At 53.6% G+C, this 15,482-nt stretch overlaps 2 protein-coding genes across 2 annotated transcripts; both read left to right on the top strand.

Annotated features, from left to right (window-relative positions):
• Positions 1–210: 210 nt before the first annotated feature.
• ZGPAT (zinc finger CCCH-type and G-patch domain containing) lies at positions 211–7,732 on the top strand. Its single transcript, XM_031556522.1, is given in 7 exon segments — positions 211–970; positions 973–1,144; positions 1,899–2,032; positions 2,649–2,807; positions 3,806–3,937; positions 4,778–5,195; positions 5,662–7,732. Coding segments are annotated over 7 exon segments (1,623 nt in total). The 5' UTR covers positions 211–501; the 3' UTR covers positions 5,801–7,732.
• A 303-nt stretch (positions 7,733–8,035) lies between these two features.
• On the top strand, positions 8,036–12,967 carry LIME1 (Lck interacting transmembrane adaptor 1). Its single transcript, XM_010722368.3, has 6 exons — positions 8,036–8,273; positions 10,899–11,050; positions 11,470–11,521; positions 11,594–11,681; positions 11,766–12,151; positions 12,433–12,967. The coding sequence occupies exons 2-6, from the start codon at positions 10,935–10,937 to the stop codon at positions 12,811–12,813; spliced, it is 1,023 nt and encodes a 340-aa protein (XP_010720670.1). The 5' UTR covers positions 8,036–8,273; positions 10,899–10,934; the 3' UTR covers positions 12,814–12,967.
• Positions 12,968–15,482: the final 2,515 nt, after the last annotated feature.

The following is a 15,482-nucleotide window of genomic DNA, read 5'->3' as shown; positions in this document are numbered from 1 at the left end:
CCGGCCGCCGGCGCCGTCCTTCGCTTGGCGCTCTGGGAAGCGTAGTTCTCGAGCCGCCTAGAGGGCGGGGAAAAGGGGGATTTTGAACTACAACTCCCAGAATGCTCAGCGACACCGGAAGCGTGGAAGGGCCCGGATGCGCAAGTGCAGGACAGAGAACTCCGTCGCTGAAGTGGTGTTGCGCGTCAGCTGGAGGAGCCGGAAGTGGCTGCCCAGAGGGGCGGAAGTAGGGGGAGTGTCATGGCGGCGGTACCGCTGGGGTGCGGGAGCGGAGCGGGGAGGTCTGGGCTGCGGCTGTGAGAGAGCCCGGCGGCTCCAGAGGCCTTCGGCGGCGCGGGGACGGGATAGGGCAGAGCAGTCCCGAGCTGCCCGGGGGCCCTGACGCACCGCCGGCCGTCTGTGCGCTGCGGAAATTTCGCCGGGCTGCTTTACGTGTGATTGCGGGGCATGTTCTGAGTTCCCGGAAAGGACGCAGTTAAACCTTCCTTTCTTTTGTTCGGAATGGATGAAGAGAGCCTGGAAGCAGCGATCCAGGCCTACAACGCCCAGCTGCAGCAGGTAGAGCTGGCGCTGGGGGCGGGCCAGGACCCCTCGCAGCAGTCGGACCTGATTCAGTTGCAAGAAGACTTAAAACAGCTGATAGAACTGACCGAGTCCAGCCTGGTGGCTGTCAAAAAGAGCAAGCTGTTGGCTGCCTTAGATACAAATGCCTCCTCCTCATCCCCCCAAGTAGGTGCCCCGGAGCAGCGTGTGCACCCCGACAGTTCTGCCCAGGACGAGGAGTATGCTGCCTTCAAGGAAGCCATTGCTGAGCTTGGAACTGATGATGAGCTTTCAGCTGATAACAGCGAGAGATCTTCAAAAGGAAATGAAGAAAGTAGTGAGAAAGGTGGATTGAAGTGCAGTGAAGAGGAGGAAGAGTCTGACAGGGAGGAGGAGGAGGAATTGAGTGGGATGAAGGTTAAAGCCCCGTATACAGTTCGTGGGGGACGCTGGAGTACCACAATGCCATGATTGTAGGGACAGAATACTTGGAAGATGGCAGTGCGGGTGTCAGAGTGCTGTATCTCTATCCAACTCACAAGTCCCTGAAGCCGTGTCCGTTCTTCTTGGATGACAAATGCAGATTTAAAGAGAACTGTCGGTAAAGAAGAATATGGAGGGGGAGGGGGCTCATATCCTTGCTGTTGCTAAGGGCCATGTTATTCGTAGGCAGGAACATCGGAGTGTTCCATGATGGCTTTTGTAACCAATGGGATTTTGCCATGTTTTTAAAATCTGTTGTGTATGGTAACTGGTGGCATCAAAGAGTTGGACAGTTTTCTTCACGTAATGCAGAGATGAAACAGAAATCCCTGTGGTCAAGTAGCAGAGATTTTACCTGATGATTCAAATAGCTACATTAATCACAGATTAATGAGTTAAAACGAAAATACCAAAGACAGTCTGTTGATGGTGCCTTTGTTCCAGCTGCACACAGAAGTTATAGGGTCTCCGTATTTGGAGAGCTTCAGAACTAACCTAGATAAAGCCTTGAGCAACCTGATCAGGCTTTGAAGTTGGCTGTGCTTTGTGCAGGAGGCTGAGCTGAAGACCTGTGTGCCTGTCTGCAATCCTCAGTATCTCAAAAGATCTGTGATTTTTCAGAGATCTGCCTTGCAAAGCTTCGTTCGTGGGAGTGGGATGCATTCTTTTGTTACACAACATAAATGATACGAATATGATGAAAAATAAATGACTTCTATAATTGAAATAATGCATGATAAACCTTCTGTGCAACTATTGGTGCAGGTTCATCACTGCTGACAACTTGTTTGCGTTTCCTGTCAGGAGGGGATTTATACTTAAAGCCTTTTCCAGTGAGGTAGATCTAACTCCTTTTCTGCCTTCCCTGGCAGGTTTTCACATGGCCAGGTGGTCTCTGTGGAGGAGCTTCAGCCATTTCAGGAGCCCAATCTGAGCACCCTGGAGGTGGGCTCAGCCTGCCTGGCGAAACACAGCGATGGGATATGGTACACTGCAAAAATAACTGGTGAGTGGTGCTTGTGGGTGTTCTCCCAGAGCTGTGTAGAGACTGAGCACCCATGCTTAGGGAATTACAAAATAGGACTGTTTTGGTTAACGATAGCAAAAACTTGAGGATGTAGCTGTGGCCTTGAACTGAAAATCTGGACGTAGTTGAGAATGTGTTCTGAGTTGTGTCAGACTTGGGAAGGGAATAGGATAGGAAACAAAAAGGTGACATAAGAGCAGTAATGTAGAAGGGAAATTATGGCATAGTCATGAAATGCACCGAAAAGGAAGAGGCTGGTGTGGCAGGCTCTTGCTTGCAAGTTTGAGTAGAATTGCAGTAATCTGGGAGCTGTTGATAGAGGCTTCCCTCTGTTCTGAGAAGGGAAGGGTGAGGGTTTATTCTTTGGCAATTGCTGGGTCAGAGGGAGTAAGTCAAACTTCTGTTTAGTTCCATTTGTTGATAGCCCATCTTTCTTCATTTTTATAAGTAAATCTTTTAAGTATTTAACTATCTTAACAGATGTTCCTTGGACCTTTCTCCTCTTCCACACACCATTCCCTGAAGCTAACTTTGAGAAAGCCCTCTGCAATGTTTGTATTGAGAGTTTACTTGTTTCTTGCTTTTCCTTCTGTAGATATTGACAGTGGTTACTACACTGTGAAGTTTGATTCCCTGCTGCTAAAGGAAGCTGTGGTGGAAGGAGATAGTATAATTCCCCCACTACGAAGTGAAGATGGTGCCTCATCTGCTGAATCTGATGAAGACAGTGTTGATGATTCTGGTTATGCTAAAGGTGAGAGGCTGGTGAGGGTGTGAGAAAAGTGCCTTGTGATCTGTGTCTGCCTTCTGTCTGGGACCTGGAATTACTCTCCTGGAGCTTTCACTGCAGGTGTCTCACCTCTCATGAGAGGGTGGGTAATCTCTGTCTGCATTGCTGAAAGTTTGAGAACGTGAAGAATCTGCTATGTTACAACTGCAGAATGGAGTCTTTCTTTTGTGCAAAGTAGGAGAGTGATGAAGCTGGGACGTTTCTGTGGGAGCAGGTAGAGGGCGCAGTGTTTTACAGTGGAGTTCCAGTTCTTAGTCTGTTTTTCAGGTGGGTGTGTGAGCTGAGAAAGCAAGTAAAACAGGAGACTTCTAATCTCTCTGGAACCTATATGGAGCTGTATAACACATGAGTAAGAGATCCCAGCACAAGTATTTGGACCTCCCTGTGCCTTAATGAGTAACAGCTGTGCCTGGTTTTTATTACAGAAAGCTGACACAAAGAGAGCCCAGGTGACTTCTTTGAGCATATACAAGTAGCATTCTATCTGTGCTAGTGCCCCTGTTATGTCACAGGGACAAAGCTGTGTCCTAGAGCTCTGTAAACGTAGCCTAATGGAGATTACTGAATGCTAATAACACATCATTAGCATACTAGCCTAGAGAATCCTCATGCTATTGACATGCTCTGAATGTGCCACAGTGCCAAACATTGCTGAGATGGCATATGTCAATCTGACCATCCCAGAAGAAAGAAAAGAAATGTAGGAACTTGTCAGTGATTCTGCCTGGAACTGTGAGATGGTGTGTGTATTAAATCAAGTGAGAGCTCTCAAGTAACCCTCTAAGTGGTTTTTGTAAAAGGTGACAGCACAGTAGGAACAGGTAAGGCTGGAGGAGCTGCTGAATGATTCTGTGATGGGAGAAGTACATTGCATTGCATCAAGAAGGGTCTTCATGCTCTTGAAAGTTTTGCAAATCAGCTTTGTGTCTGTGTGTCACTAGTTTGTCTTTTCTGTGCTACAGTGATAGATTCTGGGGTTCCAGAGAATGGAGAATGGGCTCCTGCATGCAGTTCCTCTTTCGGTGGCTGGGAAGCCCACACTCGTGGCATTGGCTCCAAACTGCTTGTTCAGATGGGATACGAGTTTGGAAAAGGTAAGAAAAGAAGGTTGTCCTGGTGATGTGGGAGCCTGCCTACATCTCAGTCTCAGTCTTGTGATGGATCCTAAGGCTAGGTAAGAAGACCAAGATTTTGGATGAGGCAAAAACTTTGCTGAAGGGCCTGTTAGATAAGGCTTGAGGTATATGATGAATCACCTCTGGGTGGAAGTGTTAGTAGGCAGAAGAAAACTATTTAATCGAAGTACAGGCACATGTGTGCACATACAGCCCCTGTATGGTAATAGCAAAAATTGGAGGCATTTAAAACCAAGGTCAAGTTAACGATTAAAGCCGTGAGAACTGTTGAATGAGCTGTTCAAAGGCTTTAGGTAGGTAGAAGGGAACTGATTTATGAAGCTTGTGATGTCTGTGTTAAAGCATCTCCTGGCTCTAGACATGGACTTCAAAGCCTGCTAAACGAGCTTCTTACTACACAAATTGTATGGAGCCTTGGGGGCCTTAGGAGGCCAGTCTGCTACTCGATTTATCTCGGGTTCTCCCAGAGGAACCAAACCAGTTTTAAGAAGAACCTGCCTTGAGAAGCCAAGGATGTGAGACTGAACCTTGTCTTACAGCAACTGACCTGGCTATCGGCCTTGGGCTTTTTACTGCGTATCTTCTGCTGTGGAAGGCTCCTGCTGTTGGGTTACATAAATGAGCTGTGGCTTGTGGTTGTTTCCCTCGACTTCGATGGTAGTTACAACATTTTGCACATCTAAAGCCTGCTTGCTTGTTCTCAGCTTGTCAGTGTGAGTGTGGTGGGAACTGGCTTGGAGAGGGGATGTCCTTCCTTGGGGTAACGGCTTGGTGACTCTCATGGCTTTTCCCTCTCAGGGCTGGGGAAGAATTCTGAGGGCCGAGTGGAGCCGGTGCAGGCGGTGGTACTTCCTCGAGGGAAGTCCCTTGACCAGTGTGCTGAGGTGCTTCAGAGGAAGAAACAGGGGAGGCTGGACCCTGGCAATTCCAAGAAATCCCGAGCGAAGGGAAATAACAGCGGGAGATCCCCTGCAGGCAGCCGCAAGCCACCCCACAACGTGTTTGACTTTCTGAATGAGAAACTGCGAGGGAAGAGCACTGGGGAGAGGGCTGGAGGTGTGACACTGCCGGAGAGGAAAAGCAAAGAGATCTACCATGCTAGCAAGAGCACCAAGAAGGCCCTGAACGTCCGCCTCTTCCAGACGATGGAGAAGATTGAACAAACACAGAAGGATATCAAAGGAATCCAGCAGGCCCTGGCACGCAATATTGGGCGGTACGAAAAACTTCTCTTTTGGGCTATGGGATAAACTGAGGATTCTTAGTGCATTTGGGAAGGGGTGGGCTTGAAATGAAGTGTGGGAGGAAGGAAGGAAACTTCTCTGCGAGACCTGGGGAGAAGTAGAGAGAGAGAGCCTTTAACGTGTGCTTCAGCCCAGCTTGGACACTGGCAGGTGTGTCTGGGGTCCTTTGGGTGGAATTCAGGCTGTGCTAAAGAGAAGAGCTCTCTCAGGAAAAGTCCCAGAGTCCTTTCCTTCCCATGCCTGTCTCTGAAGTGCTGCTGTTGAGCAGTGCCGGAGGACATTTTCTAGCCCAGACTGTGCTGAGCATCAGGTACTTCCTGCCTTCAGCAGGTGCCTTGGGCTGATCCCATAGGAAAGGGAAGACCCTCCTGGGATGGTGACAGAGCTCTGATCTTACCATGTAGGATGACACACTGCTATGATGCTTCTTGCTTTCAGGCACAGCATTGCTACCGCTCAGCTGGAGGAGAAGCTGGCTAATGCACACAAGCAACTGGGGCAGCTGCAGGCCCAGGAAGCCAGTCTGCAGCGGGAGCAGAAGAAAGCAGATACTCATAAGAAGATGACTGAATTCTAGTCTCTGAGGAAGGTGTTTGACTGAAGTGGTTATCCTTCTAGCCAACCGTTGTGCTCATAGCCTCAAAGCCCGGGTGAGCTATCCTGCTTCTCTGGGTCTCAGGCTGCATTCCCAGTCCAAAAACTGGGCTGAAAAGCAGCAGTTCCTGAAACTGGATGCTTCTGAGCTCTGCTGGGAAGAGGATGAGCCCACATCCATCCAGCCTTGAAGTTTGTATAAGGACTAGCTACAAGAAATACAATTCTCTGCTATCTTGCACACTTCTTTCCTCTCATCACTGCAGTAGCTGGAGTGTGTAGCTGCTCAGATGATAACATTGCTGGCTACGAACCAGATGAGGAGGGCCTTTGAAAGCCCCACATCCTGCCATCGGTTGTGGCTTGTGTTTGCAGCCAACTGATGAACACAAGTGGAGGCAGGGTCCCAGGCACATTCTGGCAGAGCAGAAAAGGCATATGCTAGTTGAGAACAACAAAGGCAAATTGCTTCAGCTGCTCTCTACCTTCTGTTCTTTGCTATGGGGTTTATCTGAGAGCTCTTAAATGAAGAGCAGTTTCTCATAAACCTAGTGTTAGACTAGCATAGACAGAAAACTGGCAGCTTAGGGGTGGGTACTAGGGGCCTCAAGCATCGTATTTCTTCAATTTCACTGTAAGAGTATCCCTAAGACATGCTATAGCCTAACTGATTGACTTGGCATGGGAAGCTGCGTGGTTCCATGAGTGCCAGAGCTGGGGGAGTAAGACAGCAGAATAACAGATTCTCAAACCTCCTAGCCAGGAACAACACTACAGGGAACCTTGAGCTTCTGTTGTTACTTGAGTTTTTCAGTCTTAGATGGCTCTCTGAATGCAGATCCTTTATTAAGAAACCTCAGGACCCAGTCTCAGGTCAGACTGTGCCCTGAACAAGCACAAGGACCAGGAGGAGTGTGTGTGCTGAGCACACAGCCCTGCCTGGGAGCAGGCCAGGCGAGGTGCCCTTCCCTGCTGGTCAGTCGTCTCACAGGAGGGATGTCCTCTCCCCAAGGTTGTATTCTCTGTTGGCTGCAGCTGGCCCCTGCCTCAAAGGAGAGATGGTGATTTCATCAGACCCTCTTTCTGGTGGGATTTGTGCATTGTAATTGTGTTGTTTTAGAAAAAAAAAAAAAGAAAAAGAAAAAAAAAGTTAGTGATTTCATGCCAGTATCTTAAGAACACATTTTTTCTTAAATTAAAAAAAAAAAAAAATCAATTTCCTTTTATTCCGAGTTACTTTTTTGTCTAATGGAAAGCTTTGCTTCCTTAATGCCACCTTTTTATCTGTTTCTGAGAAAATTATGAAGCTGTCAGCTTGGGCAGAACTGCATCACCTTGTGGGGCCAGGCCTGTCTGATTCACTGCCAAGCTAACCAGAAAACCTAATGCTGAAGGAGATACGATCAGAGTTGAGATGCGATTTAGCATTACTGCAGACACACCTCGGAAAACAAAGAGCAACGGCAAAAATAAACAAGATTAATATCTTCAGGAAACCTCTCAAGAGTGCCTCTTTCCTCCTGGAAAGCAATGGGATTCTGCTGTGATGGGCACTGTGAAAGGTGATGGGCTGCCTCGAGCACGTCGCATCCGTCTGTTTGTAACTAATTTGGCTGTAGTCTCTTCATTGTTCTGAATTCATGTTCTCCACACTCTGGGTTTAACTCAGGGTTTTAACGATGGCTGCTCAGTGCCCTCCCCGATGTCTGCAATTCCCACACACAAGTGTTGAGTGATGACAAGAGTTAGTGTGCCCAGCTTAGCATGGGTCCTTGTTAGAGAGGCCTGTGGCTGATGAGCTGGGCAGAGTAACTCCTTGGTTTGTTTTGTGCCCGATGCTGTTTGGTATTTTACATTTCACAATTGGATGTATTAGCCCCGTGTCTCTGCTGAGCTGTATTTTTACCCCTTGTGATTTCCCACAGCTTCACTTCTCAGACTTCACACGGCTGCTGCCTCCCACCCAGGACACATCCCTGGTGAATATTTACTTATTTTTTTTCCTCTACCCTTTTAAGGCGCTGTTTGTTTGCAAGGTAATGACTTGAAGGGCAACCCCTTCTTTCCTTAGGTTCACCTGCAGACACACAGCTGGCTCCAAAACCAGCTCTACAGGAGCAGAGAGCAGCAGAGGGTGCTCTTGTGAGCTGGGTGCCTGCAGAGCCTGCTCGCAGCCAAGGCGGGGAGAAGCCCAGCCTGCTGCTGGGTGAAACAACAAGCTCTGCAGGTCAGGAAACTGTGGTCTTGTGTTGCATGGTATCTGCACAGAGCTGCCTGCCGAGAGCGAGCTGGAGAGTGGGAGAGCTTGGATTGAGATGCTCGGAATGCTTGGGAGCCCCTGATGAGGAGCAGCCTTGTGGTTTAAAAGAGACAAAGTTCTCCGAGTTGGCTGGCAAGGAAGCGGGCATGGCTGGATTCCTGTCCTTCACGCTCACCAGCTTCTGAGGTTCTGCAAAGTAAGTGATGGTCCCTTTCTTGCCTGGCAAACGTGTCTGCGACTAAACCGGGGCTGGAAAATATTTAATCCGCGTGGGAACTGCAGTGCTGTCAAAGATGCTGCTGCAGCCAGCCAGACTGGACAGGCAGGATTCCTATTTTCAGTGCTGCAGAGTTGAAGCATCGGCTGGGTGAAGCTGCAGGGAGGTGTGCGGGGTTTGTGCATGGTGCTGGCGGTACTGGGGGTGGGAAAGGAGGCAAAGGTCTCAGACGCAGCAGTTGGGCTTGGGCTGTTGACTGCATCCAGAACAGCTCTGGGGGAAACGCTGAACTCTGTGAGAGGGGTGCTATGGAGGCTTGAGCGTGATCACCGAGAGCCTCTCGTCAATCTGAAATGATGTAGAACTGTGCTGAATGTGGGGCACAGAGGCAGCCAGGAGATCTGGGCAAACACACCTCCTGCATCCCCTCGTGCCGCGTTCTGGAGCGTGCCTTGGTCTGCATTGCTAGTCCTGGGTCTTAGAAGTGCTCATCCAAGCTTTGTAAGGCTCGGGTCTGCCATTAGAGATATTTTTGGCCCTTCTCTAAGTTATCTCAATGGGAGCTCAGAACCCCTCTCAGAGCTGCAGGAGCTCAGTGCAGGGGCTGAGCACTCGTGCCTGCTCCTCCTTGGAAATATTCTTCAGCTTTATTAGTGGCATCCCATTGTCTTGGGCAGGCTGGGTGCTGTTGATCAACGGTTACGAGGCTTTCGTTTTTCACAACTGGGGACTGAAAGCCTCCTAATTCTGCTTGGTGGGGCTTTTTTTGGTACAAATCCCCAGGGCACCGCGCTGCGTTGGCTGTGGCCCCATTGGCCCTCATGGATGGGAAGCACCATGCTGGCTCTGGTTCCCCATGGCAGCTCTGCAGCCTCTCCTCTTGGTCCCATGTTATGTTGGTGTAGCATAATCTGCCCCAATGATTCATTGCTGGGCAAAATCGTCAGCAGCAGAACTTAAATTGACAGGAAATCAAATTTCGTTGTCACGAGGCCCAGCTGAGGAGCTGCAACATGGCTTCTGGAGCTGAAAAACCCTCATATCCTGGAGTAAGAAAGCGGGCTCAGTGCTGGTGCTGAGGCATCGTGTCATGCCCACGGAGCTGCAGCCACGTGCAAACCAGTGGGGCTGATGGGAATGCTGTCTGCTGCAGCTCCTGCCCTGAGAGCAGCCCCAGGACCTGGTGATCCATGACTTTTTTAGCAGGAAGTTGAGCTGCACGTTGCAGTTGGTTGGAATCTGTTTTGCACACCCCTCGGTCTGAGCGTTGGGCAGTGCTGGGTCTCAAACCGGTCACTCTTGGTAGAACCAGCGCCCTGTCCTGAGGGGGCTGTTCCCAATGAGTGCAGAACCCAAACGTGCCAAAGAGCGTAAAAAATGGACCATTTTTTTAGGTCAAAAACACAGGAACAACCACAGACCTCCTGCACAGTGGAGAGGGCGGGCAAAGTAGGTCAGGAGAAGAGCTCTGAGTTAACTTCAGCTGAAGAACCTCATTCTCAAATGCGAACAGCTCGGGGATGGCCGTGGGATGAGCCGTCCCCACATGTGCTTGTCTCAGCAAGAGAAGATTTCCCTTCGAGCCCCATTCACCTCCAGCCACCATTCCTGCGTATCGCTCTGCTAAGTGCCAGCACCTCTCCTTTCTCCTGCCCCGGGTGCAGCCACCCCTGCAGCCTCTGATCTCTGTAATGAGCCAAACGAGTTCAGCCAGGACTGTCTGGAGCGCTGCAGGTAACACACCATGCGTGCTCAGACAGCGAGCGGTGCTGCCTAATTAAAACACCATGGAGGGAGAGGAGCTCCTTCCCAGCTCTGATGAGAGCCGGTCTGCCCAGCCTGGTTGGTGTCTCCGACCTCCCGTCTCCATTTCCACATGGAAATAATTGCTCTCTGGGGGTGAAGGCTTTGAAACGGCGACGTTTCCGAAGGTGTGGGAAGTTCTCACATCGACACCCCAGGGCCTTTTTGGGGTGTGCAGAGCAAGGAGCGGCCGCTGTGACATCGATGCTGGGGATGTGGCGGCAGTTTGGCAGCACGGCAGTGGCCGAGCAGGGAAAGGAACGATGCCATGGGATTTTACTGGTGTTGGGTGAATGGTGACTGCCACGAACTGCTCCGCTTTCCTCCATTCTGAGAAGCAGAATCCTCTCTGCACGTCCCCTGAGTCGCGCCATGGCCCCCAGCGCGGTTATGGTGCTGTCAGCAGGGCTGTTGCCAGCATCCTACATGACCTCACCAAATGGTTTCCAGCTCTTCTGACCCTACGCTGTGGTCACTGCCCAGCCCTGCTGTTCCCGGAGCGTGCTGACAATTTGGGGTGCCTCTGGGGCTTCTCCTTTGTAAGATCTCAAAAGCAACGTGGGAGATGAATTCTGTGCTGCTCCTTTTTTAAAAGGAACCGACATCCGGAGCAGCAGAGCCTCCAGAAAGGCAGCAGTGGTGCAGCCCTGGTGGCTGTCCCTGCAGAGGCTGTGGGCAGCATCTGGCAGCCCCCTGCCCAACAGCCGCACTGTGGGGTCCTGGCAGGGAACAGGGCGCTGGGCATCGGGTGCCGAGAGCCTTGTCCCCACGCACGGCCCCACTCGTGTTTTCTCTCCCCAGAGCTCAGCCCTGCAGCACTCACAGAAGCGGTGCCCCATGGCTGTGACCCACAGTGAGGGGCTGCTGGGACCCCCACCCCTGGTGGCCCTCGCTGTACTGGCCCTGCTCGGAGGCCTGGTTTACCTGTGCACCCTGTGTGCTGCCTGCCGACGGTACGTGCCCGGCGATGCTGTGTGCTTTAGGGCTGCTCCCCACACCCAGATCCCTGCTGAAGCCTTGGTGTGCACGGAGGGGGGAGGCCTGCACCCAAAAAAGCTGGTCCCGGCCGGGGGCGAGGCTGTGGTGGTGACGCTGTGCGTGGGTGTTGAGTGGATGGACATCGGGTGGGTGAACGTTGGGGCAATGCTGGGGGGATGCTTACAGGATGCTGGTGGGGTTTTGAGGGTTCCTGGGCACTGGAGCTGTGCACCCAGCTGTGCACGAGCCCCCAGCAGCACTGCCTCCACTGCAGTCTGGTGGAGGGGCAGAGGATGGGTTTGGGGTGAGGGCTGCAGAGCGATTCCCAATGGAGCTGGGTCGAGCTCCCAGGCAACCGCTCGCTTACCACCACTCAGTCCCACTTCTCCCACAGCCACGGCAGGAGAAAGAAGGTCCCTCCAGACGGCGTGAAGCTGGTGGATGAGGTAAGGGTATGGGCAGGGGCCGGGGGGACCTCTGGGTGCCCTGCCCTGACAGAGTGCATTTCCCCACTGCAGTCCCTGCTCAGACAGACACAGCTGCGCTCGCTCAGCAAGTCGGACACGAGGCTCCATGAGCTGTACCGCCTGAAGGCCAAGGACATCAGTGAGTGTGTGCGACCCCCGAGCATCCCACCCCCACACCCTGTGGTGCACTTCAGTGACCCCATGTCCCATCTCCTCCCTGCAGACCAGCGCCCGGCCAGCCTGGATTTCCCCCTCTCCTCACTGCCTCCCGACTCCCCGCACGGCTCCGTCCTCCTGCACCGCCAGCTGCCCCTGATCCCCAGCTCTGAACCTGCAGCCCCCGACCAGACATACTCCAACCTGCTCTTCGCCCCACCGCATCGTGCACCCCCAGACACGGACTACGAGTGCCTGGCAGTGGGGGAGGATGATGCACTTACTGCCACTGGGACCCCAGCGTCCCCCCCCCGGGACAGGCAAGGGGCTGCTGACTATGCCTGCATCCGGAAGGTGAAGAAGACTTTGCCAGACGAGCAGGAGGGGGCCGTGGTGGGAGCCTCTGCAGCCCCACAGTGCTGGGAAGGTGCAAGCGATGCGCCCCGTCTGAAGGTATGGCACTGGGGGGCCCATAACACCACTCCCATAATGCATGTGTGCAGAGAAGGGCATGCAATGGGTTATCCTACTATCCCAACTGTGTTTTGGGGGACTGGGATGGAGCCCAGGTGCAGGTAGGAGATGCACAGAGTGCTATCCTGGGTGATGCAAAGAGTGGTGGTACCCACGGGTACGGCAATGCCGTCATCCTACCAGGGCTGTGGGGGCTTTAGGGATGACCTGGGGGGATTCCCAGGATCACCCATTTCCAGACCATTCCTTTCCCTCCGCAGCTGGAAGATATGTACTCAACGGTGTGCAAAGCCACCAAGAAGAGGAACCATGGCCCTGCAGCATCCCCCAGGGACGGGGGATCCGGGCGGCCGCCCCCACCCCATGAAGAGCCTCCCCCAGCTGCCTGCTGGCCCACGGCCCCCCCTGAGCCCTGCTATGAGGCCATCAATGACAGAGCCTGGGCTGTGCGTGGCCCTGAGCCGGACTATGAGGCTGTGGATGTTCGCTGGAAGAAGGCAGCAAAACGGGACCGGCCGGGGAAGGCCTCCCAGCAGGACAACCTCTATGAGAGTGTTGGTGATATGTGGGGAGGGGAATCTCGGGGAGGTTCTGGCTGGACCACTGCCAACGGGCTGCAGGTGTACATCACCAACCTATAGCAATCCCAATGCGGGCAGGTGGATGGACGGATGGACGGACAGACGGATGGATGGATGGAGGTTGGGCACTGCGGCTCTGCCCCACAAGGTGGGGAAGGACACACAGCTGTGCCAAATGTGAGCTCTGTATATATTTTAAGTTACTTTTCTTTAAGCATCCTTGTCCTGTCCCACCTGGTGCCAGCAGGTTGGCACCAGGATGCCCCAGATGGGTGGGTACGGTGGGATGCCTGGTGCTACCCTTGGTGTTCCATGGGAACTCCGGTTGGGAGTTGGGGCCGTTGCCATGAGGCAGCCCCAGGCATGGACTGTGGAACTGGGTCACCCATCGGCAGAGATGCTGGAGCAGAATGGGGCCCTTCCAGCATTGGGAGCCGTGAGCCGCTCCACTCCATCTCCCAGTGACCCCAAGGTTACTGTGGGATGGCTACACGTCCCCATTGTCCACTGGCACTTCCCACCTCCATCACTTTTGGGCACATGTGACACCTCCACGAGCAGCATCCTACAAACCCGTCGCTATATCATTTGTCCTGCTGGTAAGAAAAAACACCTTTAAACTCCATCCAAAACCCTCACCCATGGCGGCACTACGGCAGGCTCGCAGTCATGTGCCAGACCTGCACTGATGCTCCAAAACAGCTGCACGGGTGCAGCCACCAGGCGCTGCCCCAGTGGGACCAGGCAGGGTCGTGTCACAGTGGGTATGGTGGGATGCTTGTGCTACCTGGTCCCTGCCACTGGGACCCCTGTGTCCCCCCCCCGGGGTCAGGCAAGGGTCTGCTGACTATGCCCGCATCCGGAAGGTGAAGAAGGCGGTGCTCTGCCCACCCTGACGCTGCAGCACAGGAGGGAAAGAAGGAAGGAAACCGTGCGCCCACCTCCTCCAGATTTGCCCTCGATTGAAGCAGGCGAAGAGCTGAAAACCGAAAACGCGGCGCTCAGCAGAATGCCGGGGACGTTACGCCCTCTGCACGGGGAGGAACGGGGTGCTGGCGCTGAGCTGAACCGGGTGCCAAACCGCAGCGTGCACTGAGCGCAGCCGGGCCCATCCCCCTGCGAGATGGGGGCCCGATAGGAAAGGGCACGGGGCGGAGCACGGGGATGCTGCGCACGTGGGCTCGCTGCTGAGCTGCTGCGTGTTTTTCCCTATCCCCATTTTCCCTATCCCCATTTTCCACATCCCTATTTTCACTACCTTCTCCATCCTCTTTTTCCCATCCCTTTTTCCACATCTCTGTTTTCCCCACGTCTCTTTTTCTCCATCCCCCATCTTCTCCTTTCCCATATTCCCCATCCCTATCCTTCCCCATCCTTACCCTTCCCGTCCCCTTTTCTCCATCCCCCCCCCTTTCTCCAGCCCTATTTTCTCCACCCCGTTCCCCATCCCACCACGTGCTGCGTGTTGTGTGGTGCAGTGCTGTATGCCATGCGGTGTTCCATGCTATATGGTGCCATGTGCTCTGCTCCACACCATACGGTGCTGCACCCCATACCCTTCCCCTGCCCATGCAGCCCCCAGCACCACCTGGGGGGCTCTGCACCCCAGCACAGCTCATAGGGCCTGTATGTAACTCTATACAGCCCCTATAGTCCCACACTGCAGCCCACACCCCCCTTGTGCAATGCACCCAAGGTGCTGGCTCAGTTGCACAATGTGGGCTCGATCGCCCTGCTGTTAACCATTAACCCAAGGTGGGGGGGTGGCTGGGGGGAGCCCCTGCCCTGCTGCCCCAACCCCTGGTGACTGCACCCCATCGCTGCTAATTAACTGCCCCAGGGCCGCCCTCTTTATTGCACACCGAGGGATAAGGGGACACCCAGGGACACCACACTGGGGCTGCTGCGGGGTGCGTGAGGGGGGACATCTGCACGGACTCTGTCCTGACCTTCAGGCCCCAAATCAAACATCACAGAGCCAGGGCAGCACCCAGCACTCGCAGCCCCACAAGCAGAATGTGGGGTCGTGCCAGCCTGAGCACTCGTGCCCCCCATAAATGCAACCACCCCACAAACCATGTGCACCCCATGCAACTTGGCCCCCCAGTGCACCCCGTGCAGCCATGCGCTCCTGGCACCCCATGAACACAGGTATCACCCAGAGCCCTGTGCACACCTGCAGCCTTTGGGAGACCCCAGAACTCCTCCCGGCTGGTGACGAAGCTTTGGTCCACGTTTAGTGGACACCCCGTAAATGTGGGTGGGGGGATATGGTTGGGGCGGCCCCATACCTTTGGAGAAGTGCTCTCACTGGGGAGGGGGAGTGACTTTGGGGGCAGCCCCACAATTGCCAGGGAACCCTATGGCTGACGGAGGGGCTCTGCAACTTCTAGGGTTCTGTGTGGGTTTTCTGGGAGGGGACTCCGATTTTGCAGAATTTGGGGGAGGGGGCAGCAAAACTTTTGGGGGAACGCTATAGATTAGGGGGAACCCTCTGATTTTGGGGGTACAACTTTTGGGAGCACAACTTTTTGAGGGGAGCAACTTTTTTGGGGGTAGGTACAACCGTTTTGGGGGTTCGACTCTCGGTCGGGCCCCGCGGCTCTCAGCCCTTTGGCTTTTAAGCGTCCCTGCAACTTCGCAGCGCATTATCACGGGGCGGGGGCACCGCTTCGGGGGTCCCCCCCGACTTGGGGCACCCAGGGCCGCTCTCAACCCGGAGGGGCGTG

The sequence above is a fragment of the Meleagris gallopavo genome, chromosome 22 (assembly GCF_000146605.3).
Source record: "Meleagris gallopavo isolate NT-WF06-2002-E0010 breed Aviagen turkey brand Nicholas breeding stock chromosome 22, Turkey_5.1, whole genome shotgun sequence".
NCBI lineage: Eukaryota > Metazoa > Chordata > Aves > Galliformes > Phasianidae > Meleagris > Meleagris gallopavo.
This window is presented reverse-complemented; position numbering and strand designations above follow the sequence as displayed.